This window comes from Macrobrachium nipponense, chromosome 4 (genome assembly GCF_015104395.2).
Source record: "Macrobrachium nipponense isolate FS-2020 chromosome 4, ASM1510439v2, whole genome shotgun sequence".
In the NCBI taxonomy this organism is placed as follows: domain Eukaryota; kingdom Metazoa; phylum Arthropoda; class Malacostraca; order Decapoda; family Palaemonidae; genus Macrobrachium; species Macrobrachium nipponense.
The window spans coordinates 111,191,504-111,211,350 of NC_061100.1; the positions used below are offsets into that span (position 1 = coordinate 111,191,504).

The window sequence follows — 19,847 nt, forward strand, 5'->3', positions numbered from 1 at the left end:
TGCCTACATTAGTAGAACTGTATGAAATTGTGTAGTAGAGTTGATTTCTTCCCAATGGAAGAATAAGACATCTACCAAGAGCATTGGAAATTCTGAAAATTTTCTTACCCTGAGGCTACAAGGGCTCTACAGGAGACTAAGCAATTCTTGAACTTTAAATTGCTCAATAGAATTCAGAGTAGATACGAGGGGTCGGCCTATGAGTCTGAATTAGGCAAAATTTAAGGAAACGTCCACTGCTCAACCCTGAGGGCCAACAAAGTAGTAGTAATCATTCGGATGTCCCTGTTCATCTACATGCTAGGAAGCTAAATGAGTGTTCCTTAAATCCATACCAAGTGCCAAACTTACAGATGTAAAGGCCCTTGTAGGCAGTTGTTATTCCTGAATCCCCAATTGCTAAAACACTGTCCTTCCACATAATGAATGTTCAAACCAATATGTTTCATTTCACTCAAAGCAGCAAACTTCCCAAAAGACTTTGTTTCTGACCAGGAATAAACCTGCTAAACATCCTGAGGTCTTTCAACTGCTCTGGCATCTAAACAGTTTTACCAGGTGTAGTGTGGACCATTCTATGTTGCATGAAAGTGTAATGACACTAGTTAAACTAGTTAAACTCTGTGTTACATGACAGAGGGAAAAGACCAAAACTTGGACTTCGGTTCAAGAACAAAATGGATGATTCCTGGTTACAGAGTACTTCCTACAGTCCTGGAGTCAAAGTTGGTTCTGGATTACTTCCAAATTTAATGAACGTTATTTGTAAGTCATTAACCCTCTTACGCCGGAGCCCTAAAAATCAAAACCTCTCCCGTATGCCGGGCCTGGTTTGGAGTGAGCGCGGAAGTGGAAAAAATAATTTTTTCAAAAAATTACAGCGCGCGTACTTTTGAAGATTAAGAGTTCATTTTTGGCTCCTTTTTTTGTCATTGCCTGAAGTTTAGAATGCAACCATCAGAAATGAAAAATAATATCATTATCATATGTAAATAATGCGATATATGGTAGCGAAAAAAAAACAATTCATACATAATTGTATTCAAATCACGCTGTGCAGAAAACGGTCAAAGCTAACCAGTTACTTTTTTTTGCGTTGTATTGTACACTAAATTGCGATCATTTTGATATATAATACATTGTAAAACAATAAAAGCAACACCGGAAAAATGTTATCACAAAATGATGTACGAATTCGTAACGAGCGGACGTAAAAAAATGTTATTTTCAAAAATTCACCGTAATTCTAAATAATGTTCTAGAGACTTCCAATTTGTTTCAAAATTAAGACAAATGATTGAATATTACGATACTGTAAGAGTTTTAGATTAGAATTGCAGATTTCGACCATTTCGGACGAGTTAAATTTGACCGAATGTCGAAATTTTAATATATATATTTTTTTATATGGACATATTTCGAAGATGAAAAAAGCTACAACCTTCAATTATTTTTTATTGTATTCTTCATAAATTTGCGCACATTTTGATATATGAAACTCTATAAAAAGGCTAATATGAAAAGGAGCAAATATTAGGATAATGCCATGTACGTATTTCGGAGACTTGCGGCCGCGAATCGGCGCGGAGTGAAGGTAAATATATTTTTCAAAAATTCACCATAAATCACAATATTGTTTTAGAGACTTCAAATTTGTTTCAAAATGAAGAAAAATGACAGAATATTACTAGGCCGTAAGAGTTTTAGCTTACAATTGCGTTTTTCAACTATTTCGGTAGAGTCAAATTTGACCGAACGTGGTTTTTTTCTATTTTATCGTGATTTATATGCAAATATTTCGAAAAAAGAGAAAAGCTACAACCTTCAATCATTTTTAGTTGTATTCTACATGAAATTACGCACATTTTCATATATAAAACTTTATGTAACAGCTAATTTTAAATGGTGCAAACATTTCGACAATCGCACAAAAAAATTCTGATTTTTTCGGAAGTTACCGCGCGAACGTAATGTTTTTTTTTTATAAATTCACCATAAATCGAAATATTGTGCTAGAGACTTCCAAGTCGTTGCAAAATGAAGGTAAATGATTGAATATTACTAGAATATAAGATTTTTAGCTTACAATTGCGTTTTTCGACCATTTCGGTAGAGTCAAAGTTGACCGAAAGTTGAAATTTTTGCACTTAACGTTATTTAATATGAAAATATTTCAAAACTGATAAAAGCTACAACCATGGGTTGTTTTTTGTTGTATTGTGCAGGAAATTGCGCACATTTCCATATATAAAACTTTATGTAACGGCAAATTTAAAAGGGTGCAAACATTAGGACAATCGCACGAAAAAATTTATCGGAAGAGTTATCGCACGAACGTAAGGAAAAAGTTTTTTCATAAATTCACCATAAATCGAAATATTGTGCTAGAGACGTCCAATTTGTTGCAAAATGAAGGCAAATGATTGAATATTACTATAATGTAAGAGTTTTAGCTTACAATTGCGTTTCTCGACCATTTCTGTAGAGTCAAAGTTGACCGAAGGTTGTTAAATTTTTGCACTTATCGTTATTTATATGAAAATATTTCAAAACTGATAAAAGCTACAATCATGAGTATTTTTTAGTTGTATTGTGCATGAAATTGCACACATTTTCATATATAATACTTCATGTAAAGGATAATTTAAAATGGTGCAATAATTATGTCAAAGTGACGAAATAATTTCCGAGATGTGTCACTGATACTTTTTAGTGCGATAAGAAAGAAATTCGCGCTTGCGCGCCTGCGTAGCGATTGTAAACAAAACAACGCCTTGATCCGTGAACTCCCAGCATCCCCCAAGGCGCGTGATACAAAAGTTTTCGGCTGGTAGGCCTATAAGTATTTTTCCGCGAATTTTTAAAAAAACTTTTTTGAGCCGACGTATGATACGTCCAATCGGCATACGGGAGACATTTTGACTCGACGTTTAATACGTCCAATCGGCGTAAGAGGGTTAATTGAGCATGATTATCTGAAAATATCCTGAGGCCTTGTTTCCTAATTATATAGGAAGTTTCCTTCAGGTCTAAAATTCTTCAAGCAGCACATACCTAAGGTATCATCCCCATTTCACTAGATAAGAATGGGGATATAAAGAATTAACAATATAATGCATAGAAATTGGGCCAGAAGAAGCAACAGGTTCTTGGCCTTTGGAATACTGTTGACAGAGTTGGCTAACTTGAATCACTGATTCAGTAGAAGTGTCTTGCTCCTAAAGTCGACACCATCTATCAACGGGCAAGTCCCTGACATAACTTATAGAGGGCTGCACACTAACCCAAACAAAGTGGACAGAACAGCAATACCTTCTAGTAAAAACATCTTGAAGGAACTTGCATGATTGTGGATGTATGGTAAGTGGAATACATTCTGCATGTGTACCACAAGTCTGACCGTTCTTTGGAAAGGCACTAAAACTATGCTAGAAAACCAACAAGTATATGGGCAGACACTTGCTGTTATTCAGTCTCCAAATGTCCAAGAATATCTCCAATTACTTATGGGTGTCTTCCTAATGAATTACCCTTGGACCATCATTCCCTCTATATACAATCTCCTACTAAAAGAGACTTATGAGATTTCTGCTGAAGACAAGGGAAGCTATAAGAGGGAGATTAAACCAGTGGAGGACTACCAAAAAGAATCACAACTGCCCTTCACCGTCTCCACCATGTAATGTACTGGTCCCAAGTCTCTCCATGCATGCTAGGAGGTTGCAACTGTCCATATCCCAGAACCTGAATCTGCTATTATCCCCGAAAGGTATAAAATAAGACTACCAATAGATAATCCCTTTTCGCCTTAAATGGAGCTGCATATCAGACAGGAAGTGAGTGTTCTCACTTCTTCCAAACCGAGCGAGTATAAGCATGAGGGACATTACCCTGCAGCATCAGATATGAGTTACTTGTTTCCTCACTAAAAACTCCCGCTGGGTTGGCGTCTCCACCTCTCTAAGAAGTCAAAGAGACGAGACAATGTAGATAAAAGGTAATAACTCAAGTTAGACTGAAAATCCATAAGCATGTCTGTCAGTCTCGAGTTCATTTCCCCACAGGAAAGAGAAAGAAAGCGAACCTCCTACTAAAGACGGTTAACGCACCAGTAAGCGTTGTAGAGCAAAAGTGGCCTTTGGCTCTCTGACTTTAAAAGACAAGACGACAAGCCAAGGCAGACAAAGGGAGACTGTGTGTCCGAGGATGAGAAAAGTTACGAAATGCTCTCTAATTGGAGAAAGCGTCTGTTCTCTTCTCCCGTATTTTGAGGGCGCCAAAATACGCCACGACAATTAAGATATATTCTCTATGTGGCCTCTTTCCTCAACAAAATGAGGATACAGCAGGGCGTAGTGTGGCAACAAATGCCGACTGGCCCAAACAAGTTCCTCTTACTCCATTCAAACTCTTCTTCCGTCAGTGGGCGACAGGAGGTAAACAAAAGAGCTTAAAGGATTGCTCTTTCTCTGCAACCCTTGGCGACAAAAAGCTACACTTTTCCTGAACCGAATGGGGAGCAGAAGGCAGAGCTACAAAGGAAGTCAATACTAGCCTACTAAAATGCCTAGTCTGAGTAGGGATAGCCTGACAGGTTTAAGTCCTGATCTAACTAATTGCTTTTGCAATCTATTAGTTTCCAGTCTTTCCTATATCTGACATATTCAGGCATAAATTTCTCAAAACAATTCCCTACTTTCTTTACATCTAGTAATTCAAAGATCACACTCTGTACCCTTGTCAGTACAAAGGAATGATCAATTTCCAATTCACCATCCTGGTAACACAAAAAACGTTCTTACATAGCCTGTTATTGAATTTGCTTCCGGTGGAAGATATCCTAGGAAAATGAAATTACAATACAGTAACCAGGTGTAAAATAGCCAAACTTCACAGAATACCAACAATCGCCTAGCCGCAATGACGGCAAGGAGAATTCTGACGAGCTAAAACATTCGAAACACACCTGGAGAAGAGGTAAACTAGACAGTCATCCGGGCAGCCATTCGATGTTTTTTGTTTGAATGCTGACTCGCCTAATCGGCGGGGAGATATAGCTAGCTAAATTTAACAGTAGGTAAGATTCATGTCAAATAAAAGAAGTTAATGCTAAAAGGTGGCACAGAATACATGACCTAATTCAGAATCCCTGCTTTGAGGGATGCACCAGCCAGCAAATTTGACAATTATACACAACCACTGAAACCTTGAGGAACCAATTTTTTATGGGGCCTACCTTTCCTCAGCAGATAGCTTCATCATCTTATCGATAAGACAATAACACAAACAAAATTGGTTACTTGAGAGCATGCCAACTTGGGTGTTTCCCCACTGGTAGACCTATATCCAACATGGCTGACTTGTGAACTAAAGCCACATCTGTGTGAAAATGGCAAATGGCACGACCAAGGTAATTGCTGCAGGCAGAAGATAGAGGCTGCCTGCCTTTGAGTCCATTTATACTCTCACTGTAACTACAGGCACTATCCTGGCCAAGACAAACTATGAGAGAATTCTTTTATATTTGTTGGTCTGTCTTATGGAGCCTCATGTAGGACATTAAGAGAAACCTCCTTTAAGGATGCATAGCAGCTATACTTAAAAAAATGTATGTAAAGTGAAGAAAAAAAATGACCCTATACCAAAAGGACATCTTAGAAAATTTCACAAATTGTACTGTCATACTTCTATAATTCAATATATACAAAAGCACCATATAATTTTATTCTTATATTCTGTACGCCTTGTGTAGGGCCTCTTTAGATGCTTATAAATGTTTTTTTCTGAATCACTTCCTCAAGCCTAACCTGGTTGCCTGGTTGACTGATGCCTTTTATACTTTCCCCATTTCTTAGTTCTCTTCTCTACCAACAGCCTATTTAATTAACTTTAACTTTGGTCCAAATAACACTTTTTATATTTCAGTAACAAATTCTGTGGGCCAAGTCTATAGAGGTCTGGTTAACCTACCATATAACTCTTAAGTCAACCAATAATTCTTGTACAAATTTAATTTATTACTGACAACCAAAGTAAGATATATATATACCAAGATGATAGCTATCAAAATCACTGACTAATATCCTCAGATAAATTTATATTGGTTTGGTTTTGGCAACTGAATATATGAGAGAGAGAGAGAGAGAGAGAGAGAGAGCTCATACCTTTTCAAACTCCAGTTTAATTGGCTTGACAAATGTCTCTGTAACATACAGCGATGCCTCTTTGCCAAGTTCCATGGCTTCTGCAACAGTTTCAACACCAAACTTGATCATTACAGAATCTGTGTCACCATAAATTACCTGCAAAAAATTCATATATAATAACAGAAATAATAATAATGAAAAAGACAAGGACTTATCAAGGGGGCTTGACAGTTCTTATGGAATGTTTCTCAGTTCTTTGGTTACTAAACACTTTCCAGTTCTAGTCACAAAATCAATTCTTTTAGTCAGATTAGTGTCTTTAACAGCTAACAAAAACAACTTACTCTGCTTTCTTAACAAATATGTGAGTTATGGGGAAATAACACGAGGCACAAAAATTTTTTTTTTTTCATGGACTTGTAACAATGATATGGTTGCAGCAAATAAACATAGAACTTTCCCTTACCACTGCATCATTTTCATATCCATTGCTTTTGGTATATTTTTCTTCTACCTTTTCTTTGGTGGCTGCTATCATGGTGCGACCAAAAGCTGTTACACTCTGCGTAAAAACATGAAATGATACATCAGTACTTTACATTTAGTTCAATTTCCTTTACAATACCTGTAGTGTGAGAAACAAGTATAAATACCCTAACATGGAAATTACAAGTACTAAAGATTATCTAGACAAGCTCTACATGATTCAAAAGTTATGCTCTACCAATTCTTTCAAACATTAATTCCAAAATCTTTCATAATAAAACTAATAAGGCAGCCCGGGGTTAACGGCGCAATCGCTCAACGGAAAATCAGTTTTACGGCTGTCGTCAAAAATATTCATTAAAAAAATAAGGCAAAATTTTCAGTTAACAGCACCACTAGCGCCGTTGTCTAACGAGTTCATACATTTGTAGAAATGCCGTTCAGACCATAAAGGTTATGCAAATCATATTAACCCTTAAACGCCAACTGGACGTATTTTACATCAACATTTTTTGTCTCTCGGGTGCCGACTGGACGTATTTTACGTAGACATACAAAGTTTTTTTAAAAATTCGCTGAAAAATACTTTTAGGCCTACCAGCCAAAAACTCTTGAATCACGCGCCTTGGGGGATGCTGGGAGTTCACGGATCAAGGTGTTGTTTTGTTTACAATCGTTACGCAGGCGCGCAAGCGCGAATTTCTTTCTTGCCGCACTAAAAAGTATCTGTGACACATCTCAAAAATTATTTCGTCACTTTGACATAATTTTTGTACCATTGTAAATTAGCCGTTACATGGAGTATTATATATGAAAATGTGTGCATTTTTATGTAGAATACAACAAAAAAAAATACTCATGATTGTAGCTTTTATCAATTTTGAGATATTTTCATATAAATAAAGATGTGCCAAAATTTCAACCTTCGGTCAAACTTGACTCTACCGAAATGGTCGAAAAACGCAATTGTAAGCTAAAACTCTTATATTTTAGTAATATTCAATCATTTACCTTAATTTTGCAACTAATTGGAAGTCTCTAGCACAATATTCCGATTTATGGTGAATTTATGAAAAAACTTTTTCCTTACGTCCGCGCGGTAACTCTTCCGAAAAAATCATACATGCGATTGTGGTAATGTTTGCACCATTTTAAATTAGCCGTTACATAAAGTTTTATATATGAAAATGTGCGCAATTTCATGCACAATACAACTAAAAACCAACCATGGTTGTAGCTTTTATCTATTTTGAAATATTTTCATGTAAAAAATAAGTGAAATTTTCAACCTTCGGTCAACTTTGACTCTACCGAAATGGTCGAAAAACGCAATTGTAAGCTAAACCGCTTATATTCTAGTAATATTCAAGTATTTACCTTCATTTTGCAACAAATTGGAAGTCTCTAGCACAATATTTTGATTTATGGTGAATTTATGAAAAAAAATAACATTTTCTTTACATCCGCGGGGTAACTTCCGAAAAAATCATACGTGCGATTGTGGTAATGTTTGCACCATTTTAAATTAGCCGTTACATAAAGTTTTATATATGAAAATGTGCGCAATTTCATGTAGAATACTACTAAAAATAATTGAAGGTTGTAGCTTTTCTCATTTTTTAAATATTTGCATATAAATCATGATAAATAGAAAAAAAACTACGTTCGGTCAACTTTGACTCTACCGAAATGGTCGAAAAACGCAATTGTAAGCTAAAACTCTTACAGTCTAGTAATATTCAGTCATTTATCTTCATCTTGAAACAAATTCAAAGCCTCTAGCACAATATTTAGATTTATGGTGAATTTAAAAAAAAAAAAACTTTCCTTCCCTCCGCGCGCGGATTCTCCGCCACAAATCTCCGAAATGCGTACGTTCCATTCTCGGAATATTTGCTCTGTTTCATATTAGGCATTTCATAGAGTTTTATATATGAAAATGTGCGCAATTTCATGTAGAATAAAACGAAAAATATTTGAAGGTTGTAGCTTTTCTTATTTCTAAAATAATTGCATATAAAAAAATATATATATAAAAAATTCGACATTCGGTCAACTTTAACTCGTCAGATATGGTCGAAAACTGCATTTTTAAGCTAATATTCTTACAGTATAGTAATATTCAATCATTTGTCTTCATTTTGAAAGAAATTGGAAGTCTCTAGGACAATATTTAGATTTATGATGAATTTTTGAAAAAAATATTTGTTGACGTCCGCGCGTTACGAATTCATGCATTATTTTGTGATAATATTTTCTCTGTGTTGCTTTTATCATTTTACAATGTGTTATATACCAAAATGATCGCAATTTAGTGTACATTACAACGAAAAAAAAGTAACTTGTTACCTTTAACCGTTTCGCGCACAGCGCGATTTGAATACAATTATATATGAAATTTCGTTTTTGCGCTATCATATATCGCATTATTTATATATGATAATGATAATTTTTTTCATTTCTGATGGTTGCATACTAAACTTCAGCCAATGACAAAAAAAGGAGTCAAAAATGAACTCTTAATCTTGAAAACTAAGCGCGCTGTGATTTTTTGACAAAAATATTTTTTCCCCTTCCTCGCTCACTCTGAAACACCTCCGGCACATGGGAGACATTTTTTTTTTTTTACCGCTTCTGCGTTTAAGGGTTAACAAATTTTATGGAGAGTTATTACGTAGGTATTAGGGTAAAATATATGCCTATGATGCTGTTCTATGCCAAAAATATTGTTACATAAGTGCAAATTTAGCTATGGATGTGTCGATTTACAAATGTTCATGCTTTTATTATAAAAGTGTATGAAAATGTATTACGTGTAATGTATTTTTATTTCTGCACAGAAATATGATACAAAGGCAACTTTTGTATCATATTTCTGTTTTTTCATGTTCTTTCTTGTGAGCCGCCGCCTGTCGCTCTTCCGAAAACATCAATTTAAACAGCACAAATTAGCGACCAATGTGTCGATTTTATAAATGTTTATGCTTTTATGTTTAAAATGTGTATGAAAATGTATTACGAATAGGGTATTTCTATTTCTGTGCAGAAATATGATAAAAAGGCAGCTTTTGAAACTGCCCTTCAAGTAATCGACTACGATATTTTTTCATGTTCGTTCTTGTATGCCGCCGGCTGCCACTCTTCCGAAAATAGTTAAAAAGTGTAAATTTACCGATCGATGTGTTGATTTTTTAAATGTTTATGTTTTTATGTTTAAAATGTGTATGAAAATATATTACATAAAGGTATTTACATTTTTGTACATAAATAATATACAAATTAAGGCAGCCTTTGTAACTATGCTCCACGTTGTCAGGGGATGTTTTTTTTATGTTCGTTCTGGTCCGCCACTGTTCCGAAAAATGCATGGTGTTATTTTATTAAGTATGCATCTTTTCCATAAATCTTTAAAAAGTTATACATTATTTCACTGTATCCAAGAATATTGTATGTATTCTCATATTATTGTACTATTATAAAATACTACGGCAAATTTAAGCCAGTATTCCGCGGAGCGGCCAATGTTGTGGTTTGAAATCAGCTTATGAATACGAGTTTGTTTCACCATAACGCAATTCTGAGCAAATTCTCTTGCTTCTAGTTAGCATAACGAGTATCTAGATACTTGACTTACATGAGACAAAGTTATTTTTCCTTATACAACGTGTTTTTAGGTGGAAATATTTATTGAATATGTCTCGTTGTGAATGTGAACTACCTTTTTTTTTCCGTTAACAGATTACGTTGGCGGCATGTTTATTGCGTAAAAAATTATGTGATTCTGTTCGCAATAATCCTTTATATCATCGTAATACGAACTTTGCGTTATTTATCTTATATCGGCGTGAAACCAACAGTAAAATGTGTTCTTTCAAGCACAGTAGTTTTGACTAAAAGGATTTTATCCCAATTTTATCTACGGTTGTGTTTGATGGCATAAGTTTACTGCAATTTTATCCTTGTTGCCGATGTACGATAATAGTCATTAGCAGCTTGGACAGTTTTCTCAGCTTCAGTTATAACTAGGTTTAAATTTAACAGTATATTTCCCGATTGATCTTTGGTCTATAGTATTGATCTTTGATCTATATAAAGCGAATAAAGTTATTACATTAAGATATCTCAGTTCTATTCTATACATAACGCCATTTATAACAACTACGGTAATAGTGTACTGTAGTACAATAATTGAAATACAAGCCAAACTGATGTTATCCAGTTCGGTTGTACTTAAAAAAAAAAAAAAATTAGTTTCTCATTCGGTTGTTCATGGCTGTACACGTTCATGCAACGAGTATAATGTCAAAACCATACTTTCATAATTCTCTTTTGCTGTTATTGAACTTCTGTAACTATAAGATGGATAAAGTTAGGCCATTGTAATTTGATCTCATAAAATCGGACTATCGTAAGACTAATGATCGTAATTTGAACAATACAGCTACCTGTACACTGTATAAACTTTATTATATCTTTACATACTCTAGACACTCAAAGGATTAAAGCTAGGCTTTTTTCACTTTACAGTATTTACAATGCTATAATGTACTGTACAGTACTACTGTACAGTAAATTCTATAGTACTATACTGCATAAAAATAATTTTACTTATTGCGCCATTGACTGGTCTAGAGTTTCGAAAGGTGTGCGGTAGTCGTAGGCTTTAAAATCGCCTAACGTCGAAAATCACTTAGCGTCGGTGGCCAGGAACACAGCCCCTGCCGCTAACCGAGGGCCGCCTGTAGTATATAGTTTCCTTAAAGCATAAACAAGGCAAAATCTTATATTAGGGCAAAAATACATCTCAAGAGCATACCTGAGATATTTCTAAACAAGGAAGTTTGCCAACTTGAGCACCTGTGAAGCCATACACAGAGTTAGCTGAAATCTTAAGAGCAAGCTGCCTTCCATCAAGAACCTGAAAATATATGTGTGGGTAGTACCCTGGTCTTTGTGTATGAGAGCCAAATCAGAAAAACTCATGACTACATCACATTCATGGACTTGTTACAAAAGAACCTTTTTAAAAACTATTTATTAGCCCTAAAATTTTGCAGAACACAGGGATGAATACTCATGTACAAGACACTTACAAATGACCTTCCTCACTCAATATAACTTCACCATACTCAGGGTACAAGGAATTGATCCAGTGTAAGTTGAAACCTCTTAACGTACATGAGGTATCCAGAATAAAAACTTTGCTTAGGCATAACAAATCATTGGCAGCAATATGATGACAGATTCTACCCCACTGCTGGATGGACAGAATTTGAAAATGAAAATCACTCCAAGTTCATATATACTGAAGACAGATTTAAAACTGGAATAAAATAACCCTGAAACAAACATAACCATACAATACAGAAGTACTAACATGCTGCAAGTGAATAGAATACAGAATTTATGCCAAAAGCCAAGCACTGGGACTTATGAGATCATTCAGCATTGTGACAGTAAAAAGCTTTGAAAGATGCAACAGGAGGAAAACTTCACAGTTTCACTATGAATCAATTGTTAGGAGTGGGTTGAAAGATGTAAATGATGGGGCTTGTAGCTATGGACTGAAGGGACACTACAAAGAACCCTAAGTAATGCCTAGAGAGCACTGCATGAGGTGCAAGGATGGCACCCCCACAGAGAATATGCTGTCTGATACTTCAAAAAGCACTGCACGTTCATGGATCTATGAAGACATAAATGCTTAAAATTGTCCTAACATTCACTAGTTCTAACTTGACTTCAACTGCAACAAATTCAAAATGGAATAAGAATGGAGTACACAAATTGAAGTGACTAACCTTCTTCTTTAGTGGATCTGTTTCATTCTTCAGGTCATTCTTTGCTTTTTTACGTGCTGCAAGAAGAGATTCCAGAATTTCAGGAAGTAAACCTTTTCGCTTATGAGCTTTCACAAAGTAGTTATTAGAAGGTGTCTTGATGTAATCTTCTGGGGCAAGGCTGAAAATAAAAGCATTCCTGTAAAAATCACAATTTCAAGTAAATTGAATTTTTCCTAACTATACAAACCTGAGGTCCTTTACATAAGGAATTACTTACGGCATAGCATAACACAAGTAGAGGGGCGATTATAAAGGCTATCACAAAAAGTGGGTGTGTATATTAATTGAAAAACAAGGACAACCTTTTGTTTAGTATTAATATCAAACACCATATATACATATTTATTTAAAAAACAAAAATAAACCAAAAGGATCCCATCGGGAAAAAAGATCAACGACCAGTCAGCCAGAGCTCACAAACACAAGTCTTCATCGGAAGACGGCCCAACCACCTTGTTCAAGATTCAACAGCCGTAATTCCAGCTGCGCCGTAAGTAATTCCTTATGTAAAGGACCGAGGGTTTGTATTACGTGTCAGAACAAATACTCTTTTCTAATAGAATTTGTACACATTAACCAAAGGCAATACTACTGAAATTATATTAAGGAAGACCTTAACTCAAAGTTCTGGCTACATTTCTACATTGGTCTTCAATCTTATTTGTACCACATTAATTCATGGTGTGTCCTTTCTATTTATTCCGGATTACTGATATCTCAGGCATTTTAATCATGCTCAGATATCAAGGGTGAGAAAGGGCTGTCATGACGGCTGTGTAGATGAATATGACACCTCTTAAAATGTCCTTCATCTTAGAGCCTAGTCTTTACCAGTAAAAGTGTGCCACCAAGTAAAAGATGACATGTTCATACAACTCTTCCTTCAAAATTTAGAGATCAGTAGAGACTATCCTGTTTTCCTAAACAGCATTCCATCAATAAACGCAACTATAAAATTAAGTACCCTACAATTAAAGCATGAAATCTAGCACATACCTAGGGTTAGAATTATACACAGAATAATTATTTTGATTTAATTAAGTGTAATCTCCCTTCATCCACAGAGCTCACAGGGCTCTTATTGCTGTCTTCTTGTTCCCATTTTATGCAGTTATATAATTAAAAAATTGCACAATTTTAATTTTTTCTAGTGATAAATTGTTTTAATACAGTATTCTTGGAAAAGTATAGGTATCATATATTATAAATTATTTAGGTTCTAAGACAATCATAACAAAGTGTGGAAGGGTTCTAAATTCAATTGAATGGGGATCAAGGCAATAAAAACTGAAAGATAAGAAATTTAGGCTACAGTCTTTTGTAATCATTACAGTGTGCCTTGCATGAAACAAAGCTAAAGTAAAGAATCTTAGAAATTCTTTGCTTTCTGCCTTGTACCTTCATTAATTCCCTCCCACTAGCTTCCTGCAGAACTGTTTTGCAACATTAGTTTTGTTTTTCCACACCTCATGAGAGCTATATCTTTGTACCATCTCTATAAGAACAAAAAGTGGGTAGTAATAATGGAAGACAACCAAGTACTGGATATTGAGCCACTAACTAGATTACTAACACTGAAGATGTCAAAATCCCAAGCTACAACAACCCTTTGGCATATAGTTTCTAGGACTTACTTATATTCTAGAGCCTTATGTGGTCCCTGTAGCAGAGTTGTATAACAAAGATTATGTGCCATCATGATGGAAGGATACAGAGATGAGAAATCCAAAGTGGCAATAGGAACACTGTAGTAGCCCCTCTTTGGTTCTATAACTGTTGCTCCTTCATACTCATCCTCTCCTCCTCCTTTGTGAACTGGCAGAACCAAATCTTGCTCAGTAGCCTAAAAAACATTAAAAAATAAAAATACATCCTATAAAACACTGCATTTCTATGCACTGAAGTTATATTTTCATATGAGGAAAAATATACTAAGATACATTGACAACAATAATTACAACTGGATTAAAATACTCAAAATTTATTAAACGTTATCATATCACCTTTCATACATCTGCTCCCAGTCCATTTATTTACCCATGAAAGTCTGTAACAAAAAAAAAAAAATCCACATTTAATTACCTTCCTAAGGAGCTGTGAGATGACCTTGATCTGTTGGCCTCGCGTAAGAAGGTATGATAAAGGCACTCCAGTTACACGAGCCATCTCTATGTAATTAATGATGCACATCAATTTCTCCAACAGTCTCAGAGGAAGTAAGGCATCTTTCAGGCAATACACTGCCAACCTGGAACAAATAATGAAATTATTTCAAATACACAGGAAATTTATAGGAAGACATAATTGTGTACTATCACTGAATAATGGAATAAATTTACATATAAACATACCTTTTGCCAATCTGAGTGCAACACTTTTAAGTAAAAATTCATAAAATTATGACTGACCTGTCATCAGTGCAATAATGAACACATAGCAGATGAGTCATTATATTCTTCAAATCAGTATTAACTCTTAAACACGCTAGAGACTTCCCATTTGTTGCAAAATGAAGGTAATTGATTAAATATTACTAGACTGTAAATGTTGTAGCTTACAATTGCAGTTTTCGACCATTTCGGTCGAGTTAAAGTTGACCGAAGGACAAATTTTTTCTATTTATCGTTATTTATATGAAAATATTTCAAAACTGATAAAAGCTACAACCATGTGTTGTTTTTTGTTGGATTCTACATAAAATTGCGCACATTTTCATATATAAAACTTTATGCAACGGCTAATTTAAAATGGTGCAAACATTATGACAATCGGACGAAAATATTTATGATTTTTTCGGAAGAGTTACCGAGCGGATGTAAGGAAAAAGTTTATTCATAAATTCACCATAAATCGAAATATTGTGCTAGAGACTTCCAATTTGTTGCAAAATAAAGGTAAATGATTTAATATTACTAGAATGTAATAGTTTTAGCTTACAATTGCGTTTTTTTATCATTTCGGTCGAGTCAAAGTTGACCGAATGTTGAAATTTTGGCACATCATTATTTATATGAAAATATTTCAAATCTGATAAAAGCTACAACCATGGGTTGTCTTTTGTTGTATTCTACATGAAATTGTGCACATTTTCATATATAAAATTTTATGCAACGGCTAATTTAAAATGGTGCAAACATTGCGACAATCAGACGAAAAAATGTATGATTTTTTTCGGAAGAGTTACCGCGCGGACGTAAGGAAAATGTTTTTTTTTTTTTTTTTTTTTCATAAATTCACCATAAATCGAAATATTGTGCTAGAGATTTCCCTTTTGTTGCAAAATAAAGGTAATTGATTGAATATTACTAGAATGTAAGTTTTAGCTTACAATTGCGTTTTTCGACCATTTCGGTAGTCAAAGTTGACCGAAGGTTGAAATTTTGGCACTTATCGTTATTTACATAAAAATATTTCAAAACTGATAAAAACTACAACCATGAGTTGTTTTAGTTGTATTCTACATGAAATTGCGCACATTTTCATATATAATACTCCATGTAACGGCTAATTTACAATGGTGCAAACATTATGTTAAAGTGACAAAATAATTTCTGAGATGTGTTGCTGATGATTTTTAGTGCGAGAAGAAAGAAATTCACGCTTGCGCGCCTGGGTAACAATTGTAAACAAAACAACGCCTTGATCCGTGAGCTCCCAGCATCCCCCAAGGCGCGTGATTCAAAAGTTTTTGCCTGTTAGGCCTATGACTATTTTTCCGCGAATTTTTAAAAAAACATTTTTATATCGACGTATCATACGTCCAATCAGCGTTAAAGGGTTAAGGGGGCCGGCCGGCTAATGCCATTTTTTAAGGACAGGACTTTGATATTCATACCACTTAATAAGGTGACTTGGGACATCTCCAAACCGCATATGATTTTCGCCTCTGACCTTCGGTTTTGTGACGCCAGGGCGATTTATCCCGAAAATAACCATTTTTCAAATTCTATCTCCTCCCTTGATATTTAATATGAAGACCTGGGATTACTACCATATATAGACCTGATGTAGACCTCCAATCGAATGGAGAGTTTTTTTTCTAAAACTCATTTTTTTGCTAGATATGAATTTTTCAATATGGTAAAAAAATAAACCCTATAAATCACGAGAAAAAAATTTATAAAAAAGACAAAACAAAAATTGGAAAAAAGGGCTCTATTTGATTGTTCTATAATGTCTTTCTGAGTTATATACCAAATTCCAATGTTATAGCTTTAAAACTAAGTGAGAAGATAGATTTTGAAGGTCAATAAGTATAGTTTTGAGATACGGGCGTTCAAAGTTTTCCTTCGTATTTCTATAAAGACAATGTTAATAAATAATGATTATTATGAATGTATATTTCTTTTTTGTGCATTAATAAACCAAAACTATTTTATTTATCATAATTTAATCATAAATGATGATCCCTTTGCTCATATATCGCAGCCTGGGGCACTGCTTGAGGCAAGATGGGGCACTCCTTCCTACGCAATTCTCTCTCTCCCCTTCACTAACTCGGCTTATTACACCGAATTTTCTTCTTCTGTATGTTAGCGAGATTTTTTCCTTGTATTTTCCTCTTTGGCATGAAGAAATTCTTGCCCGAAACAAAGATAAACAAACGTAAATGCAAGAAAATGGTAGAGGTGAAACTCGAAGGTGTATTCTTTTTTTACAAAGACAATTTAATAAATCATGATTATTATGAATTTCATATTCCATTTTGGGTATTAAAAAACCAAAACTTTGTTATTTATCATAAATGAAGATCTCTTTGCTCAAAGATCGTAGCCTTGGGGACAGTGTGACGTGTACTGTCAGGCAAGAAGGGGGCGTTACTAGCAACCCTTACTACGCAACCCTACCCTCTCTCTTCACTAACTACGAGTATATTATGATATTCTGTAATAATACTAGAGCGATTTTTCTTCGTCTGTATGTTAGCGAGATGTTTTCCTTATCTTTTCCTCATTGGCATGATGAAATTCTTGCCGAAACATACATAAACATACGTAAAGGCAAGCGAATGTCAAGAGGTGAAATGGAACGTGTAAACTACTTGATGTCTGTGATCGCACTAATTCATGACTGGACTTGGTAGCTGAGCCTGAAGTCTCCTTCTCGTCTCGGGGAATGTCTACAGATGCCATTTCTCCCAATTTCTTTGACAATAATTATAAAAATTTACGATAATAGAAGAAATATTGCATTTTCTTGAACGGATCAGTGTTTTAGGCTTATTGAGTTATGTTAACTAATTTCCTGTAACTACGAAAGTAAGAGGAATTTTGACGAAATATTTCGTATACGTATTCTCAATTGCCATATGAAGCTCCATGAATTTTTTCATGACTTTGCATTTTTCGCCCTATACCACCATATAAAGGGGTTCCGGCCGGCCCCCTTAAGGAATCTGTATTAAGGAATTTACTAAACACCAATAGAATATATTACCTTCGTCTCGTCTGAGCATTTCCATTCTGTAAATCTGAAATAATAGAGTGATGGACATCTTCCTTCTGTTCTTGCAGAAAATGATAAGATACAGCATTGAGCGTGTAGGAACGCAGCTTGTAATCTCTGACTAGCACCTGTATAATAAAAATAAATTACTGTCACAGGAAGGTTTTCAGAAAAAATTACAAACAGGAGTAATTGACCGAAATAATGTGTACATCATAATAGAGAGAGAGAGAGAGAGAGAGAGAGAGAGAGAGAGAGAGAGAGAGAGAGAGAGATAGAGAGAGAGAGAAGAGAGAGAGAGAGAGAGAGAGAGAGAGAGAGAGAGTTGGGGATGGGGACATTGCAAGGCACTATCAGCTTTAATAGGAACTACGTATCATCCTACTTTTGGAAGGAACTAGGTAAAAGATATACTTCAGTAGAGAACATACTGAAATCTGCAAATTTCGAGATTTTGAATTCTGAATTGAATGCTGAAGCATAAAGATCACAATTTTTGAAAGTAAACTGTATTTTTCCTACTATAGAAACCTGAGGCCCTTTACTTAAGGAATTACTTTCAGCGTAGGCTGGAATACAGCTGTTAAATTATTGAACTAGGTGGTTAGGCAGTAACTACCGTGTGGTAGGCGAGTAGGCCCACCTGCCCGGATGTAAACACTCCATTTTGCCTTTTGGCCCAGGTTTCAGATTGAGGGGTGGCATGAGGTGGGCATAAATGTAAAGGACCTCAGGTTCGTATAATTAGGAAAAATACAATTTACTTTAAAAAATTGTGACTTGTTCCTAAATGATATACAAACCCTCTGTCCTTTACATACGGAAGACTCACTAATTAGTGGGAGGAATGTGAGTGAGCCTCTTGAATTGACTGGAGTTCAGCACACCTGCGCTATTCCGCCTGGTCATAAGAGGGAGGAGGAGTACCCTGCCTCTGACAACTTAATCGGAGTATAGGAGCTGCATGATCATGAGTCAGACCTCTGGGCCTTTTCGAAATGAGTGAGGAATCGTGACTCATCCGAAAAAGGGCTGGGAAGAATATTCAGAGTCGGAAGCATTAATGCAAAGTTCTGGGAATAGTTTGCATTAATACAAGTCTCCTTCCTCCCCTTGCTAGAGGAAGGAGCAGGATTCCTTCTATAATTCTGATAAGAAAAATAGAAAGGGAAATTCGATGTGCAAGCTTACCGCATCAATCACCAGACCAACAAGTGTAAATTCGAGTCCTATCCTCAACCTGAAGGAAGAGGAGTAGGACAAGAGGGGAAGGTGGAGAGGCCAGTCACTCTTGCATCCTTCTTACCTCTAGAACCGGACGCCATAGGCAAGATGCAACATGTTCTCTTGAAGGAGCTGGGTAAGTAAACACAACTTGTGAGCATCCACCACTGGTCTAAGGAAAAGAGTTTTCCAATGACCTGTGGGCAGGCCCGAAGAAAGGAAGGTATAAATTGGGTCGTAATGAGACCGCATCTATCTTCCGATCCAACATATTCTTCAGTGATGAAATGTACCCAGCCACTGGCACTGCTCGGTCTCTGAGAGAGCGAACAGTGGACGTATCCAATTGCAGAGTTATCCACGATCTCAAAAGATTCGTAGGCAGACATGCTATTAAACACTTCTGCATGGAAGTCAGCAATGGATAAAGTTATCGACACTCAATGAAGGGTGTTGATCCTTCTTAGGTACAGCAACACACCAACAGGACAAAGAATGACTGATCTAGATCAACCAATACAAAGTCCAAAGCACAGGAGATCATGAAGGTTTCAGACTCGTCAAGAGATGCTGAATGATTGCGCACTCGAGAGGTAGTCACGACATCACACCCGCCTTTTCATGGGTGAGGTTGAGAAAGAACCATGCAAATTGTCTATCTTGTTTGCCAATGATGTCGAGAGACGAGATGATTCTCGCAAGG

The 19,847-nt window shown here is 35.6% G+C and overlaps 1 protein-coding gene across 1 annotated transcript in view; it reads right to left on the reverse strand.

Moving 5' to 3' along the window:
- LOC135211059 (DNA polymerase delta catalytic subunit-like) overlaps window positions 1-19,847 on the reverse strand; it is a gene marked incomplete in the record, with an annotated part of 237,143 nt that overhangs the window by 23,285 nt on the left and 194,011 nt on the right. The window contains 7 exon segments of the mRNA XM_064244116.1: window positions 6,165-6,302; window positions 6,613-6,708; window positions 11,449-11,550; window positions 12,434-12,593; window positions 14,110-14,318; window positions 14,558-14,723; window positions 17,912-18,048. Coding sequence (XP_064100186.1) covers window positions 6,165-6,302; window positions 6,613-6,708; window positions 11,449-11,550; window positions 12,434-12,593; window positions 14,110-14,318; window positions 14,558-14,723; window positions 17,912-18,048 — 1,008 coding nt within the window.